Raw genomic sequence first — 19,549 nt, forward strand, 5'->3', positions numbered from 1 at the left:
CTGTGAAATAATTACCTACATTGCAACAAATACTCAATTCCACGTTTATCTAAAATTATGAACATAAAAATGTTGAAGTGTATGGGAAACTCATAGAATCTACTTCATTTGTTATAGTATTTTCCACTTTCTCTTCAGCAATCCACAGACGTAATAAAGTCACAAGTGTCCATTAACCTCATGGAACAATAATGAAGAGAAAAGTCTCAATTCAATATTCACAAATATCTATACAATATTTAGTATTCACAGACAAGTCTTTACATTGTTGCATGTCCACATACATATTCTCACAAACATCTGAAAATATTCACACAAAAAATCTCACAGTACCTTGTATTGAATCAAATATTCTTATAAAGTTCATTGAAGAAAACATCTTTTAAATATCAAACACTGAATTAACATTTACAGAATCATTGTTACAGGAAGACATTAAATGCTCTGTCTCATATAAGACATGACACTGCTTACCTGGAGATTATTGAAGAAAAGAGGGTAAAGCACTTCTAAAGAGCCCTGAGACTCATCAGGGAAGCACAGGATAAAGTTTCCACAAGCAACACATGCCGCTGATGGGAGAAAGAATTGTTCATATGTAATCTATTGTTTAGCATTACCTAATATAACTGCTTAGATAAAATACTATAATAAAGATTAATCATGCAAAAGCACTATATAAAGATATTCAACTGATATCAAATAATGTAACATAATAATACAATACAACTGAAAATGCCCCCATGTAAATTATTGAAAATAAAATGTCACATAACTCCCCCTTCTTATTTTTACAGACCCTTTAATATTCTTACCATCTCTGACAGGCCACGAGTCATCACTGAAGCAGACAGTGAGAGCATGGAGCAAGTCGGGCACATGGGCTCGCACAGAACCTCTAGCTATCTTCAGGGCCAATTCTGCAATGCATGCACAAGCTGCCTCGCGTACTGCATGATTGTCCGCTTCTGTTGCTTCAATATAGTAGGCAACCTGCATTGAAAACCCCATTACAAATATATTCACTTGCTGGGCCTCTTTATCAAAGTCACATATATTACAGAATTTGATAAAGTATGAACATGACACTGAATAGTGCAGACAAATCGGCATTTCTACTTTTCTATTTATTTGTACCCAATCATATCTATGGTAATTTTTGCCTATAATACATACAAAGGAATACAACATTTCTTTCTATGACCTCACCACTGGATCAATGTATTTCTCCACCAAGGCTTTACCCTCTGACCCAGCGACCTGACGCCAAGTTTCCTGTGAGTGGAGCCTCACTCCTTCAGCGACATAATACCTGAAAAATTATACCAAAAATTGTTATTTATTCATGATACTTCGAAGAGAGGAACTATAGCTGGTATTTTGTAAATATAAAAATAGAGTTATGCATTAATTCTTTGTCTGTCTATTACCTGAAAAATTAAAACAAATATACATTTTCAGAAAAGGAATGAACATAGCATTTAAGGGAGTAAGGATGATAATGATCAGTTTCCTAATCTGTCATCAAGGCTATCAAATCTTACTCTTGTCAAGCCTGTGATGTAGTATTTACATCTAAAAATATGGTCCATCACTGATAAAGTATCTAATAAACTCTAAACATTTGTTTTTGATGGTTATAATTCTGGTAACACAATCTAGTTATTATGAATATATTCAAGTGACTGTCTTGAAAAAAGCTACATTTACAGTATGTGTAAGGGCATTTCCAAATGTTTCACTCCTTATATTAAAATCAGACAGAAACAAAGGCACCTCAATAGAACCAAATATAAAATAGTAAGTATTTGTGACATCAAGACTTGTATTCCTGAGCATTTCCATTATTACTATTGGATGTTCTTTGTTCTCTACAGATGTAGATTTGGTTTACAATAATTGGGTTAATATTCCTGTCTATATTCCATACCTTAAACCTAAAAATGTAAAGTCACTTTCAGCATTCACAGGTGGACAGCTACATTTTCCCCAGCATTAACCCACTTACGACAGGTGTCACATGAGACACCCGGAAAAGTAAACATACCAGGCATCCTGCCAGTGTAATGCTAGATCGGAGCTTGCCCTCTGATTTTGTGTTACGCAATTAATAGACTTTTTTCATAGCCTTTGCTTCAATTTAACTTCTCTGTTTTGGATCACTGTTGCTCCTTCTGTCATCATATTTGTGGGTTCATTTGTTACTAAAAACAAATAGTATCAGTGAAAATCAACAAGCAGCTTTGTAGAATATGCTTAGCCTACTTGTGCCAGATGACTCTAATTGCATTATGGCAAACCAGGCCCAAATGCCAGAAGGCAAGTATCCATGCCACATGTGGTTGGCCTAATGCCAGCCATTTGTGCTAAACATCTGTTTGCTTCTTTGGCCCAGTCACTAAGGAGATGCAGTTCCTGAGGAGGGCTTACTGGCTCTTTCTGAACTTTCCTAAAAAAAATATATATATATATATATGCTTCAGTCAAAAGCACACAGAGCAGGATGAATGTATATTTTTAATACTTCTAAATTTTCACTTGAGAGGCCAACTTATATACGCAACCAAGTGTACTGGTATAGCACAAGGAAGTCCCATCATGAATGGGTTAATACATACATGATCTTGCAATAATTCAACCACTTCCCGCTAGGTGGCATGTACGTACATGCCACCTAGCATCAAATACGACCATTCTTGCGGCATCAGCTCATCTGACAACGCTTGTTTCTCTGATAGCGCTATCATTTCTCTGGTAAAACACTTAGGGAATAGCACCTAAGAGTGAAGGTAAACCTTCAAAAATTTCATATCTTAAAGAATTGTATCAAAATACAAGCTTTTAGACTTAACATTGCCAGCAAACTACCAAATGAGCCAGGCGCAAACAGGAAAAACTGTCGATGGGTGATAGGTGATCATGTCCACTTGCCAAATTTTTTACCTGTTGTTATTGGGTTGATATCTAAGAGGTATTGCAAATAAGTATTCACAGAAATAAAATAATGACACTAAGCATCATCAAACATTTTGTGTGGAAATTTAAAAGACATAGTGGCTTTTCTAATGAGCAAAAATAGATTAAAATTCTGTAATATAGCCTCTGCACTTTTTCCAACACCAAATGCTGCCAAGAGAACCTCAACATCAAAAAATATGTATTTTGTGAATAGTGATCCTTTATTTTACTCAAACATGCACAGTAGTACTTTTTCATTCAGTGTTAAATAATGATATGATTATGCTTTACTTTTAAATGTTTGCTTTTCCAAAACTATTTTACTCAAAATATCAGGTGCCTTTCCTTGCACTGAAAGCCAAGTTCAGGTTAGCTAGAACTAGGCACTATCTTAAAATGTGCAAAAAAAAACTTTCTCAAACACATAGTAATGTATATTAGATTAATGATAAACAAAATTCTTCCATCTACAAGGTACATCTTTTGTAAAGTGCAAAGAAATGTAAGATTTTCATATAACACATTTGGAATCAGAACATCAACTTCAAAAATAATACTGCTTTAACATTCTTCTCATGATTAAAAAGAATTTAAAAATTAGCTCATGCATATTCTTGAGCATGTAGGTGTAATGATCTATGTAACCCTTATAAAAATATAAGGTGACTTCTAAACAAACCCTGAGTAAACTAGTGTAGTAAATGTTCTATTTCTGAGTTGAATATTTTTGTTGTTTTACATTTATTCTTGTGGTAGTTACCATCTTCAGACTATGAATCCAGACTATGAATCTACAAAAAGAGAATAACTTAAGCATAATGCATATGGTATTTCTGTTAAAATAATTTTTCATCTTCCTTTGGTTTTCATAATATTCATATTCAATTGTGCCAAAAGAGAAAATAACATTGCAAAGGGGAATCCTGGAGTCTAGTCACTGCACATGAACATTGTGCCTGGCATACAAACCACAAACCTGGCAGCGTCCACTCACGTCAGCCTAATGTCTATATTTTAGCCCACATAATGCCAGTGAAGCATCTGGATCCAATGGGTTAATGCCTAATTATCTTTAGATTTTTTTTATACATTTTCTCTAGAGTACACACATACTATAACTGAGAACTACTGCACTTTGTCCTTTATATGTAAAGGAAAAGAAAAAAGAAAAAAAAATGATATGATTTGTGATAATTACATATCACTGAAGTATTCCTTATAATTTTCATTTTCTATTCTTATAAAACATGCAATCTTTTGTCTAAGCTATAATTTACTCTTTACAAGTTCTGAAGCTTTGACTATTTAGGTTAATATTTCTTTACCACAATTGTCAATTCACTTTAATATTCCCAACAGATTATTTCATCCAGTAAACTTTGTTTCCACCTACCCTATTTTGAACACTAAAAGAAAAGTAGCTATTTACTTTTAACAATTACAAGTAAAATATATGAAATAATTTAAGTATCATTATAGTTATCTGCTGATGTCTATTAGTAACAGTATCATCTGAAGAGTCTTAGATGGTATTCATTAAATCAGAATATCTCTAATAGCTACTTATATACATACAGGCAGGCTTCTTTTCATACAATTTTGAATAAAATCATATTTAACTCGTTTCATTTTATCTAAAATTCTGACTTAGTCCACATTAGAGAGATAAAAATAAATAACGTAGGTCTGTTACATTCTATTGCTTAGGGTCCTCTGCAAGGCCAATTTGATTAGCTTACTACAATATGAACAGTTGTTTCTGCATATCATGTCACCCTTTAACTGCAGATAAACAGATAAAGATAGAAGTGAAAGGAAGTGAAAAGTTCATATGAATATTGGATCAGATAAAGACACACATAATATTAGTTCCATAATGTTTAAAGATATTGGATTACAAGCTTGTGTGACATAAAATATCATAAAACAAACAAAAAAAATATCACACAAAAAGAAAAATGTAAAGTTGCTTTGTAATTTGGATAATTTGAACAAAGTCTGAACTCCAGATGTAGATGTTTCAAACTGTGGCTCTACAAAACTTCTCTAGCTCTGGCAATACTCTCAATCGCGGATTATAACTTACTGCCTATGCATAAGCCAACTAAGAGTGATTAATTAATCAACAATCCAATAATATGGTTTCATCTAATTTTTACTATGGTTATTCTGTTTCTTGTTGCTTTTAAATTACCCTGTGTGTAAGGAATGGCCAGGGTTACCATCCATAATAATTGTACATATTCCTTTAACACAGAGGCTTTGTGTGAAGCAATATTAATAGAAAAAACAAGGGCTGTCTGTGAATCTACTTGTATATAAATTAATACATTTTCATAGATCCACCCAAGGATACTAGTACACAACCACACAAATAAATCCAGCCATAAGCACTGCAGCACACAAAGAGCAAATTACAACAAGCACTAACCTATTAAGGCACAGTCTGGGAAGCAGGACTGGGAAGAACCTCTCTCTGGCAGCTGCTGGGAGTGACATCAGGAACTTCCGTGTTGCAACAGATGATGCTAAGCGTACCTGCAGGGAGTGGGAAGGATTTGCCACTGATTGTTAAATGAAATAAATTTCAAATGCCAAAGTTACAAAGTACTATCAAATACCCCCACAGTTCTATTCACCACATTCTTAGCTTTCTACACAATGTGCTCATTTCACTATCTGCCACAATCATCCGCAGCCTGTTAAAGAATAACAGCAACTCTGTCATTATCAATGCGATATACTTAGAGACCACTAATATATCTAGTACTGTCCAGAAAGTATCCTTCAGCTACAGGCACAAAAATACCCCCACTGCCCCATTCCCCTTGTTGGTCTTCCTTTTCCTCAGCTAATCATGTTAAGTCAAATTTTCCAGCCCCTTATTCTTGTGAATGGAAAACAGGAAGTGTGAGGTAGTAATTCTGGCACTGCATGGCATGACACATCACACCACTTTGTATTTGTTTTATATGTATGTTCATAATAACTTATCCCCATTTTCAGTTACAAAGGGGGGGTGACTGTATTCATTTTTTCAACTGTTCATTCTACTGAGGCTATGTGTGTTTGATACATGACAATGAAATATATATTTCATAATGTGAAATGCCAGGAACCAAAATTTGCCAAAATTTGCCTTCTTGAAGAATGAGGCCTATTTTACAGCTGGGGACAAGTAAGCTGAGAAGTTTGCAGTTCCAAATAATAACTGTTATGATACAGAATACAAAGAAAATTATTGTTTGTAAATATTCAGCAAAAGTAATCAATAACAACCAGTATCCATCAATCAAATGGTTCAAAATTTTTGGAGAAAAAAAAATAACCTAAAGTTGCTTGGGGATGCCCACTGTGTGAGTTTATCTTATTAACTGTCTCTACACATAGATACAAAAGTACTAAATAATGAGCCAATTACGAATACTACCTGTCCTTTTCTTTGACTTTTGGAAATATTTTCAGGTATCTTATATTGCTGTTGGTAATGTCAGTAACCTTATACTAATTATAATGTCTATTGAGATAATAACAGCATCGATATTGATAGCATTAGTAAAAAAAAAAATATTTTCCTGTAAAAAGGAAAGATGAAATTAGGTGAGGTCACAAGGTCTACTAACTACTCCTTTGCAGCTAAGCATTTGTAGAGCCATCTATGTACAGAGATATTTACCAAAAGAAACTACAGTGAACACTACATTTTACATGTAAAGTAAACACAACAATTATGTGCTCTTCTTTCACTTTTTTAATAGCAATAAGAAAAACTACTGGTAAACTATCACATATGGGGAATATCTTAAAGCCTATATGAAAGTAATAATAAAAATTCTTAAAGAATAAGTAGCAAACCATCTCGTAATCCTTTCCTACCTTTATCAATATGAAAGAGTCCAAGTTGAAAAACAAACAAAATGTACACAAAGAAACTCTTAAGCAGAAAACAAAAGCAACATCACTGTCACTTACCTGGCTCCAGTTATCAGCCAATCCCTGGCCCAGGTGACGAGACAGTTGATCTCCGAAGGTGAACATCGGATTGGTCTCCAGAAACTCAGCTGCCTCTGAGGTGGTCAAAGGACAGGGATCAACTGAGATCTGGTCTTTATCAGGTTCTCTCTTTTTTTTTTAATGACATCACCTACAGCTCTTTGGAAAATCTTGTCCATAAAATAATTTGTTCCTTGAATCAATTTACATGGTATAGAAAATAATCCAATGGAGAAAAAAAAAAGGTAGGAGACAAAACTTTTTACTTAACTCTACTCACCTCCTCCTCCACATGATACCAATGCAGCACACACATTAAATCCCGTCTCTCTCACAAAACGATTGGTATGCGTCAGTGCCGTGAATATCAAGTCCAGCAAGTCCTTTGTGAGGAAAATTATGAAAACAATAAGGACGATAATATTAATGATAGTATTGATGATGATAATGTTATGACGATTACTAATGACGATAATGATAACGATTAATGATGTATGACGACTGATGGAGGAGTACATAGACCTCGAAATACTGAACAATCAGCTCTATGGAGGAGTCCATGCTTCACAAACATGAGATGTTTTATAACACTATCAGTATAATAAAAGAACTCTAACCAACTTGAACACTAGAATGTAGCGAACACAGTTTAGCACAATATGTGAACACTGCTGGCTGATATACAAGTTTCTTCAATTCTGAGCATATACATTGTAGCTACAACAATACTGATAAAAATAATGATATTGGAGATATATGTACAAAAGCCTTGAAATCCAAATGAATTTCTTGAAGATAACACATGATATAAAACTAAATATTAAGCATTCATACCAACATAATTCACTTCAACATTTCACCATATAATAACAAATAAAATAAAATGGAAAATTACCTGATCAATATAAGGAAGGAACTTTGGAGCACAGCCATTGATCATATGTTCAAGGCATTTCATGTTAGTCTCCAAGTTACGCCACCCAGCTGTGTCATGGAAGATCTGAGCTGCATCGCCACTATTTCTCTATTTTCAGGGGAAAGAAAAATAAACATATCTATTTTTCCTTAATGAAGCATAACACAAATACTATTCCAAAAAGTATTAATAAAGTATAGTTGGCCCTTAACAATTACAAGGGTTAAGTTACTGAATGCCCCATAACGGTTGAAAAAATTGCAAATGCACCTTGTGGATCTCTCTAAATTGGTCATGAAGACACAGCATACTCGTGATTCTTTCATGAAGTTAATTCATAAAAAATCCATAAATACAAATGAGTATCTAAAATAGGTATATTGCAGTAAATACATGTATGCACATACAATACTAAATTAAATTAGTTTATGATCATCATATTATTTTGAATGCCAGAGGGCTTAAATCACAAAAAACAGTATACTTTTAACAAAAATATAAACATATATAACTTTTTTTTCAGTGAAATACGATGTTAAAAATGATGCAGAAATACAAACAGCAATGCTGGCCACATCTCATGCTAGAAATGCAGGCAGCATCTACAGCAATTTTAATCTTTAAACTGCATCTTTTAATTTCTTATTACTTTCAAATGTAATCAGGCCAAGCCTACTCTGTATGCTTTTCACTGCATCATAAACAATTCAATATGGTAATGAGGCTAAAAAGAGGTTTTAAGCATACATTTGAAGTTAGGACGTCATCCCAGTCTGAACAGTTTAGGTATTACAAACCATTTCTTACATTATCAATAGTCATTTATTCTGAATTATATTTTTACAATTTTTGTTACTTTTCCTTTTCATTCTACAACTGGAAATGCATGTCTTGCTAAAAGAAACCTGACACAAATAAAAAAAAGCAATTACAATAAAAACAGATTTTGAAAAAATGTATTCAGTAATGATGTAACCACTAAACATTCTACCAGTCTTATTCCAATTCTCTCTCTGGTACAATAAAAACAGAAAAAACAATGGTTTCCAAACAACATGAAAAGAGTTTCATGAAATTACAAATCTGTGACAAAAACTCACCCTCTCTCTAGTTCCTGCTGTTAGCTTCTCCATCAGCTGCCTTGTGCTTTCATGTTCACTTCTCGAGGCATCATCATCAGTCATCTGCCGTTCTAAATTACTGCGCACTAGCTCTAAAACCTGTGACCGGCATGAAGCATACGTAACCCCTCCATCTTGTTGGCACAGAGCACCTAGCACCTCACCTGATCATAGAACAGTAGAGTACTTAATGAAAGTAACCTTGTTGAGGCACAATCAAACAAAAGGTCTCTCACCTGAGATAGGTGCTATGTGTTCACAAATGAGAGCATAACTTTTAAGGTAAAGGGAGACCAAATCTTCAGTTTCTTTTAATAACAATGATGTAAACACTTTTTAATCTTCAGCATTTCCTTACCAGCTGCTTGTCTCACACGAACTTCCTGGTGAGTGAGGAGCCTGAGAGAAGCAGCCCTCACTTCACAGTGGAACTGGCCTTCAGGTTCAACCTCTACGTTCAGCACCACCATACGCAGGCCCAGGAGAGATCCATGTACTGTTTCCCATGGACTGAACACAAAAAAGTATAAAACATCAAAAATATTCAATTCATAGCTAAGCATAGGCATTGTTAAAGTGGAACCCTCAATAAAAAGGAATTTTAATGTCATTACACCATCAAGGAAAGGTATTGACCTCCGCCTAAAACCAACTATATTTCTGCTTCATTCTATTCCTCACATCAGAATCTCACTCTCCTCCAGTTGTATGAGTCATATTTCCCCTCTCTTAATTACAACAAAAGAAATATTAATTTCACATAGGAACCTAATAAGAGCTATAGATCCATCCTTTCATGCTTTCATTGGCAATTCCATAACATTTGACTGACCTTCCTTCTAAAGATTTATATGTCATCATAAATATAAATAAACTAACAAATGAATAAATATATAAATAAAAAATGTGTATATATATACGCTTACCAGGTGTGAATAAAATAAAAACATTAAAATACAATAAAACTCTTATAAATAACCTTTGAGAAATCAAAACAGAGCTAACAAATATACCAAAGAATCTTCTCTCAACACACACACACATACCAAATAAACTTTTTAAAAAAAGGAAGAAAAGCCTTACTCACCTGCTGGAGTCAAGTGACTTATTGATCAAGGCCCTCTGAAGGCTTTGAACAACTTCAGGGGATAGGGTCTTTATTTTGTTATTAAGCTCGACAACAGCACGATCTCGCTCCAGTTTCTGGCTGGCGCAGAGACTGGTAACAATGGTCTCTATCTGCTGTTCTAACATTGTGGCCTGTGAGAAGCAATATCAGTAAAGAAACACTCTGATTTGACATAATGAATTTTGCATAATTATTATGCCCTGATAGACTGACACTAATTAATCTTAATCTTAATCTCCCTTGCCTCCAATGAATACAGAAAAGGGCTTTCTCAACCCAATTCTTATTTATGTGAATAATTTCTGTTTATCTCTATATATTGTTATTTACTGATCTTTATCAGTATATTGTTGCCTACATCCTTTTTTAAATGATCCTAAATACTACATATTTTTAAAAAATTTGTATGTACTTTTTACAGATAAATTCTGAAAGCTAATAATGTATAGGATACATCCTAGCATCTGTAGCTAGCTTCACATCAAGCAGAAGGCATTTTAAAAAATCCATTGCATATGTTCTAGGAGAACAGAGCTTATAGACTTTCCTGGCTATGTATTGTCAAGAGGGAACCAGACCAAATTTTCTCTTGCCAGAATAAACATGGCAAGAGTTCTGTTGTCCTCTGCCAAAGTACAAGGTAATGACAAAGCTCCACTCATTTGCTAGAATTTAGATAACAGGAAGTCCATCAAGTATCACAGCAAACTTCAATTGGATTTGGATAAAACAGTTAATATCATTTCTGAGGGATATATCTTTGTTTCACAATCCAGTGTGGGCATGTTATTATTTGCTGTTGATTTTTATCAATACAAATAACACAAACTGGATATTTTCATTTGGTGATTAACCTCCCTGTGATTCAATCCACTTTAGCACACGACAAAATACGTAAGTTGTCCGTTTTTCATAGTTTGCAATATCTAATCTTTATCTTATCATTCTTTTTTCATTTTCATTACTTTCTCTTTGCTAAAAGAATCATGGTGATTTCGAGAAAAATAAAATCATTAATAGCTCAAGAATACTGTACTAATTTTCAAATTACTTTTCCAATGCAGTTGGCAAATTTTGCAGTCCTCACACTTACCCTCATATATTTCTATTGCTATCAGGATTAACACATGACAGTGAAATCGGTAAAGAATTCTGAATATTTGCCAAGAATGCTGTTCCCTCAATCTCTTCAGGTGAACAGCAGGAATTCAATACAAGGGAAGGAATTCAATATAAGGATACGTATAATTCAACCAAAGCTCAGAGTGCTAAATCAAAAACATTTATAATTATCAATGATAAAGTAATAATTATGTACAGAAAAACAAAGAATATGAGAATAAGAATAAATAATTGTAATATCAACATGCATAAAAGCTACACAGCAGATCAATAACATACAGGCAAGAAAACTCTTGGTTAATTTTTATAGTATGGACACAATAAGTTAGAGCGAATCGAACATGATAATCTTGTAGAGGACAAAAATTTGCATTTGGTAAAAAAAAAAAAAATCTGCAGACACAAATGGTAACACCACAAATAAAGAAAAAATACTGCAGAAAGCACCACCCCTAAATTTCAGCAGTAGCAGCCAGGTTCATTACAAACAACTACACTAAAATTCTTGGCATCATAAAATGTATCACAACAATACTCAGACAAGTACACAAACTACCAACTATGTATAAAACTGCAAATAATTAAATTGACAGAAATAAACAAGATAACTTACACCTTGTAAACACACTTAATACACAAAGTGCCCACTACCAGAAATATATGACATGCCACACTATTATAGACTCCTTCACTCGTATTTTCCACATACAATTCTTGGTTAGACTAGACTCCCACTACACATAATACACGCAGACAAAGCAGACACCTTCCACAAACTTATGCTAACACATCTCAGATCCCATACCTAAAACACCAAGACTTAGCTACCCTTACCCCTTTAAGTTCCCCCCAAAAAAACAACTCTCCCAAAAGCATGATATGCACTAACTCTTAGTGCCTTATGTTTCAACCTACTGAGACTGAGATCTTGCCGTGTAAACCTAGGTGATGCTTGTCAAAGGGTGTTGGAGGGCTGTAATCTCCACCAAGTCTCCCCTAGTCACAGCAATTTAGATTGTTGAATAAAATTTGTGACAATATGGTGGCATTCTGGCAAGTGCATCTATATAATATAAAGACTTACCAGAATTTTCATCCAGCATAAAAGACCTTTTAATCACTTTAATATGAAAGTATGAACATCTTTGCCCTCTAAATAGAGATAAATGAAATTATTTTGTTAATACACGTCTGCAACACAGGCATCAAAGTATTTAGAATTGCTCCCTTCTGCCGTAATATCATTGAGCTTATTGGTCTTTCCGGTCTCCTAAATATGCATAAAAAGCACACTCGTGAATAAAGAAAAAGGACGATTTGCATCCCGCAAATGTTGTCTACTTTCCACAAATTACACCTTATTTCCTAATTCATTTGCGATACTGAATCGTAACTACTTCACAATATCTCTTCTGGAGAATAAAAACACCGAGAAGTCACTCTGAGAGTCAAGCAAAGACAAAATGCGTAAAGTATCATACCAAGACGTGGGAGACATGTAAACAGACGACGTCCTGATGGGGATACAAGAGTAAATTATCTACGCATCTATTATCACAATATTATCAATTTTCACATTGACATAATCAATATAAACCTTGGAAATGTTTTTATCATTATCTATCATTTCACTAATGGTAGAAGTAAAGCTATAGATTTCATATTTTTCTTTAACATTACACTCATTATTTTATTACTATCATCATTATTATGATTATCATGATCATCATTATCATTATTATCATTACCATCATTATCATTATTATTATTATTGTCATTATCATTATCATTATTATCATTATTATTATTATTATTATCATTATTATCATTATCATTATTATTATTATTATTATTATTATTATTATTATTATTATTATTATTATTATTATTATTATTATTATTATTATTATTATTATTATTATTATTATTATTATTATTATTATTATTATTATTATTATCATTATTATCATTATTATTATTATTATTATCATTATTATTATTATTATTATTATTATTATTATTATTATTATTATTATTATTATTATTATTATTATTATTATTATCATTATTATTATTATTATTATTATTATTATTATTATTATTATCATTATTATTACTATTATTATCATTATTATTATTATCATTATCATTATTATTATCATTATCATCATCATCATTATTATCATCATCATCATCATCATCATCATCATCATCATCATCATCATCATCATCATCATCATCATCATTATTATTATTATTATTATTATTGTTATTATTATTATTATTATTATTATTATTATTATTATTATTATTATTATTATTATTACTACTATTATCATTATTATTATTATTATCATTATTATTATCATCATCATCATCATCATCATCATTATTATTATTATTATTATTATTATTATTATTATTATCATCATCATTATTATTATTATTATTATCATTATTATTATTATTATTATCATTATTATTATCATCATCATCATCATCATCATCATCATCATCATCATCATCATCATCATCATCATCATCATTATCATCATCATCATCATCATCATCACCATCATCATCATTATTACTACTGATATTCTTGTTGCTGTTGTTGTTGCTATCATTATCATTAGATCTTCATCATTATTATCCTTATCATTATAACTACTACTGCTGCTGCTACTACTTTCATTATCATAACATTATTGTTAATCTAATTATCACTATCATTATCATTACTATTATTATCATCCTTATTATTAATATCATTAATTTGTTACCATCATCCTCATTATCATTATCATAACTGTTCTAGTTATTTTCAATGGCCATCATCATCCTCAGCATCATCATTATTGCTAATATGTTGTTTTTATTTATCTATCAACATGATTCTTAACAGTATTAATGTTATATCTTATCATTATCATCATTATCACTATTACTATTATCATCATTACTGTTATTGTTGTTGTTGTTTCCTATTATTATCATTATCATTATTATAATCATAATCATGATGATAGTAGTAGTAATGATAATAATAACAATTATCATTATCATTAGTTATTATCATTATGATCATCATCAGCTTCATCACCTACATCATCATATTCATTATCGTTATAATTATAACCCGGTCATTATCATTATTGTTATCCTCATTATTAATGATACTGAAAATTATTATTATTATCAACATCATTATCATCATCATGATCATTATTATCATTACTTTAATTTTCGCACAGGCTTTGCAATTATTATTTGCGCACGTAGCGGGCCTACTGTCTGCATCCTATGGTATTTTCCCTCCTTGCTTAGTTGTTAAGCATTTTCCTGTTTTTTTTTTTTTTTTCCTAGCCGTAGCAAAGAGAATCCTCCTGTTATAGTTCAAACAGACTACTATATCTAATTGCTCGATATACAGTGTAAAATCATTTGTTACAGTTACCAAGGTTCGCTCGATAGACGGTATTATATCCATCTTACTTTTCCAAATCCTATTCATTTCATGTCAGTCGGATCTAAACCCTTCTTTCCTTCTTTGTTAACCGGAAGTGAAACGAAAAATCACATTTTTTTCTTAACCTTATCAACTTCTGTATGGAGAAGTTCCATAGTATTTTACTTGTATCCGACTCCGAAGTTCCATAGTATTTTACTTGTATCCGACTCCACTACCCTCTTCTGGCTTGTGTTTATACTATGTCTTTCCCATGTGGAATCCCCACATTACACAAAATTTCCAATGCGATATATAGGCTTACTCGCCATGCCGCCACACCTTAAACTTTCGCTTTGGGTTTGTGTTAACTTAGGACATCCACTCACAATGTTTTTGTTCCGTCAGATGCCTTACACAGTGGACACAATTGCGATTCCTGCTAATTTCTTACATGCTGGGGCTAATTCATATTCAAAGCGTGATATTGTATTCGCTATATTGGCACCTCAGTTTCCTTTCTTAGTACTCCTTCCTTCAACGACTCGCAAGCGCACTTTCATTCTACTTCCTCTGTTATTTTAGGTAGCTGTGTGTCTAAGCCCTTTGTTGAGCACCGCCTCAGCATGCTCTTCCCATACATCAAGTTGTGTCCTTTTCTCTTTTCCCTCCTTCAGCGTCTCTTCTTCACGCACTGCCACCGATAAGCGTTCTTCTCTTTGTAATATGTACCGCACCGGGCGATCTTGTACAGTCTTCTACTCCAGTCATTCCTCTCCCTTCCTTTTCCCATTTTAAAAGTAGTATGTCTACATCTGTACGAGGATGGCGAGCACCGTGTTTTGTGAATAATTTCCATGTATTTCTTTCAAATTCCTTCAGTACTGTATCTGTTGATTTCAAGATTCCCGCACGTTAACGGCCTTTGAACTTACTGATGTGATGTTTCCGCCATTCACCTTGAAACGCGATATCTTTCTGTTTCTTCTTTGGTACGCTTTTCTAACCTTCATTTCTATGTTTGATACAATCTGCCTCAAGAATTCACACGTACTTATATCCTGTCTCCGGTTCCATGGATTACATTGCCTCACCATCTTTGCGTGTCACATTTTGAAAATCCGAATTTCGTCCTAATGTCATCTGAGAAATTACGCACTGTTCGGACTAGTTCATCCCCATTCTTTGATGAAATCGAATCAGCCATGAGGGTCTCTTCTAATTTACCAGTCTTGATTCCTTTACTGCTTATTCGAAATCGTTTCTAATCTTTTTCGTCTGTGTCGTAATTTCCCTATTTTCATTCTATATTGCCCTAAGTGAAAAGACAAACCTGAAATGGTTCAGTTTTGTCTGCTTCTCCCATATCCTTGTTCTCCAAAATAGTTCCTTCCGTTCTGTTTTTTCTCTTCTTTTATGTCCCATTTTGCCAGCAACAACATTGACTGCAGCCGTATTAACAAGATTCGATTCTGTTATTTTCTGTAACTAAAACCTTTGTTCAAGCTCCCATTTCCAAGTTTCTGTTTTTACCCTTTTTCCTATCCATAGACCTTGAGCTTGGTAGTGCTGCCTCGCATGTAGGCTACTCAAAAATGTTCTTTACTCTCTCCCGTTCATCATGCTGTTCTATCCTCATCCATTCTGGCTCTTCCATGAAATGAGCTCAAACATTTTGTTGTGTACCTCGTTTTGTTGGTCATCATCCGTTTCTTGGTCTACGCTTTCTATTACTCTCATGCTTTTCAACTTTTCAGTCTCCATGTCAGTTGATAACCATCCAGTAACCATATTCTCATTTCATCTCGATTTAATTTCATGCGCTATCAAAATCCTCTGCTGTTCGGTTCACTTCTTATCCAACATTGTGCCACCACTCGGTTCACCGCCTTGTCCCATCGCTCATTCTTGTCATGGTTCTAAACCAGTGGTTCCTAACCTTTTACATTTTGTGGACCTGACCAATGTATAATAATAATCTCCATGACCCAGTTCAGCGACTGTCATCTTTTCAGATTCTGTTATTTTTATTTATGAGTAGTGTAATGGTGTCAGGTTATAGAAATAAGAACGTTTATGGAAAGATTCCAATTTATTGATATGTGAATGATGAATTATATGTAGGCACTATAGAAGAGATTAAATTCAGTTCAATTCAACATTAAAATTTTCACATGTCTCCATAATCTGTGCTAAACAATCACTTGATGCCGACTGGGCCTGTGCTTTTCAACAACAGTAAATCTACAGAATTCGCCTTTCTAACCTCATTTACGCCGTTATTCTAAACAACCTATTTACCACTGCCACTCAGAACACGGACTTGTCCTTTAAGTCTGGCCGCCAACTAGTGTTTTTATCCACATACAAGCTCGAGGGAGATTTTTAACCAAGATTAAAGAATCTTTCTACACGAGTTATGATTATTTTCCTATAGAGCCCAGTCAGATATCGGTGGATCACGTTGTTGCTATCATCATTATATGCATCATTATTATTGTTTTGTTGCTGGTGTTATTATTATTGTTGTTGTTGTTATCGTCATCATCTTTGTTACTATAATCATCATTATTTCAATTTTTATCTTATAGGTCATCATTATTTCTATTGTTATACTTATGATAATATTGATATAAAGATAAGAATATTATAATTAGCATTGTTATTATAGTTATTGTTATTTTATTAAGATTATTATTGTTATTTTTGGTAACTATTATTATTACTATTGTTATTGCTATTATTACTATTAACATTATTAAAATCATTATCATGATAATCATTATCATTGTTATTATCATTACCATTTTTTTCTATTATTATTATTATTATCATTATTATTATGACTATCATTATTGTTATTATTTTATTGTTATCATTGTTGTTGCTGCTGCTTGTTATTATTGTTATTATTGTTATTATCATCATCTTTATCATATTCATTATCATCATCACCATCATCATTTATCATTATTATTATCATCATCATTATCATCATCATCATCATCATTATGAATACTGCCAGTATTACTTTTGCCATAATTATCTTTTGTTATTACTGTTTCTATTTTGATAACAGGAACATCAACACTATTGATAATAATAATAGTAATAATAATTATTGTTATCATTCTGTTTGTTTCATCCGTCCGTCCATACGGTCAATTATATTTTGCATACAGAAGATACATACATTATTTTCTGTTGTAAGAATTAAGCCGAAAAATGATTTAAGCTCTTTGTAACCCTTTGCAAAAAAGGAAGATAAATTTTAAACCGAGTAAACTAGTGTATTAACTTTTTTATTTTTCGTGGTGAATTTTTTGTTGCTGTTGTTACACATTTATCCCAGGACACTGTGTCAAAGAAAAAAGAAAAAAATAGCGTAAGCATATGTGGTGTTTATGTGAGGATACTTTTTTTCCTTTTTTTTGGCTTTCAGAACTGTTATTCCTTATTAGTATTTCATATTTGTTCTCTACATCCAAATCTGGATATTTAAATCAATAACAAATGTAACATATGTTCAAGTCGTAAATGAAAAACGCATGTGCGCACACACACACACACACACACACACACACACACACACACACACACACACACACACACACACACACACACACACACACACACACACACATACAAACACACACACACGCACACACACGTTCACACATACACACACACATTCACACACACACACACACGCATACATCATATTACGAATCTATGAGGACTCTTCCTATTATTATGATAATCATAATTGCCATTATTATTATTATTATTATTATTATTATTATTATTATTATTATCATTATTTCTATTATGATCAATCCTCGAGGCAAGTACGCTGCATTAAAATAGTTTGACCTTCAGTTTACGCACATAGGAAGGGGTAAGTGGAGAAGAAAAAAGGAGAGGAAGGATAAAGGAATGGGGAGAAGAAAGGGGGTTAGAAGAAAAGGGGAGACGAGGAGGAGGACATGGAGGGGAATTGAAGAGGAAAAGGGAATGGGTAAGGGAAAAAAATGGAAAAGAAGAGGGAGCTCGAAGAAAGAAGGGAAATGGGAGAGGGAGTGAGAGAGATAAAGGAGCGAAGGAGATGGGCGAGTTGAAGGAAGAAGGGTAGTGGGGGGGGGGGGCAGTTGTAGGACAGAAAGTGGGAGGGAAGGAAGGAATTTGATTGAGATTTAGGAATAAGAGGAAATATAAATGGGAAGGAAAAGAGCGAGAGGTGTACTGTTCTTCTCTTTCCGTGGAATTTCAATTATCACTGTTATCATTGCCAAATTATTAAAACTATTATTATTAATATCATTATTATCAGTGTTCTTGTTTTTATTGTTATTATCATTACCATTAGTACTATTACTATTGTTATTATTATTATTAGTAGTAGTAGTAGTATTACTATTTATTGTTTTTATCGTCATCATCATTACCATCAGAATCATTTCTATTATCATTACTAATACTACTATTCGTATTCTTATCATTATCATTATTATTATTATTGATAATATTATTGTTATTATTATCATTGTTATTATTTCTATTTTTGATAATATTATCAGTGTTATTATTATCATTATTATTATTGTTATTTTCATTATTATTGTAGTTGTTATATTAATCATAGTTATCATTACTGCTATTATTGTTATCATCATCACCATTGTTATTGTTATTGTAATTATAAACCTCATTATTACTATTAGAAGCACTATTTTTATCACTATTGCTATTGTTGTTATTTCATGTTATCATTTTTATCATTATCATCATTATTACTGCTATTATTTTCATCATTACTGATATTATCATTATCATCATTATTAGTTTATTGTTATTATTATTAA

At 32.6% G+C, this 19,549-nt stretch overlaps 1 protein-coding gene across 2 annotated transcripts in view; it reads right to left on the reverse strand.

Annotated features, from left to right (window-relative positions):
• The window catches only part of LOC113801890 (uncharacterized), a 30,682-nt gene extending 17,922 nt beyond the window's left edge, over positions 1-12,760 (reverse strand). The window contains exons 1-11 of one of the 2 annotated variants that reach the window (XM_027352300.2): positions 12,721-12,760; positions 10,076-10,248; positions 9,347-9,498; positions 8,968-9,152; positions 7,847-7,975; positions 7,232-7,334; positions 6,931-7,025; positions 5,390-5,496; positions 1,210-1,312; positions 816-993; positions 475-572 (exon numbers count right to left, since the gene is read on the reverse strand). In XM_027352300.2, the coding sequence (XP_027208101.1) occupies positions 475-572; positions 816-993; positions 1,210-1,312; positions 5,390-5,496; positions 6,931-7,025; positions 7,232-7,334; positions 7,847-7,975; positions 8,968-9,152; positions 9,347-9,498; positions 10,076-10,242 (1,317 nt within the window). In that variant the 5' untranslated portion in view covers positions 10,243-10,248; positions 12,721-12,760. Of the gene's footprint in view, positions 1-474; positions 573-815; positions 994-1,209; positions 1,313-5,389; positions 5,497-6,930; positions 7,026-7,231; positions 7,335-7,846; positions 7,976-8,967; positions 9,153-9,346; positions 9,499-10,075; positions 10,249-12,323; positions 12,351-12,720 lie in introns of those variants that run through there. The other variant, XM_070120929.1, reaches the window with a different exon arrangement.
• Between the last annotated feature and the right edge of the window lie 6,789 nt (positions 12,761-19,549).

Source organism: Penaeus vannamei, chromosome 4, assembly GCF_042767895.1.
Source record: "Penaeus vannamei isolate JL-2024 chromosome 4, ASM4276789v1, whole genome shotgun sequence".
NCBI classification, from domain to species: domain Eukaryota; kingdom Metazoa; phylum Arthropoda; class Malacostraca; order Decapoda; family Penaeidae; genus Penaeus; species Penaeus vannamei.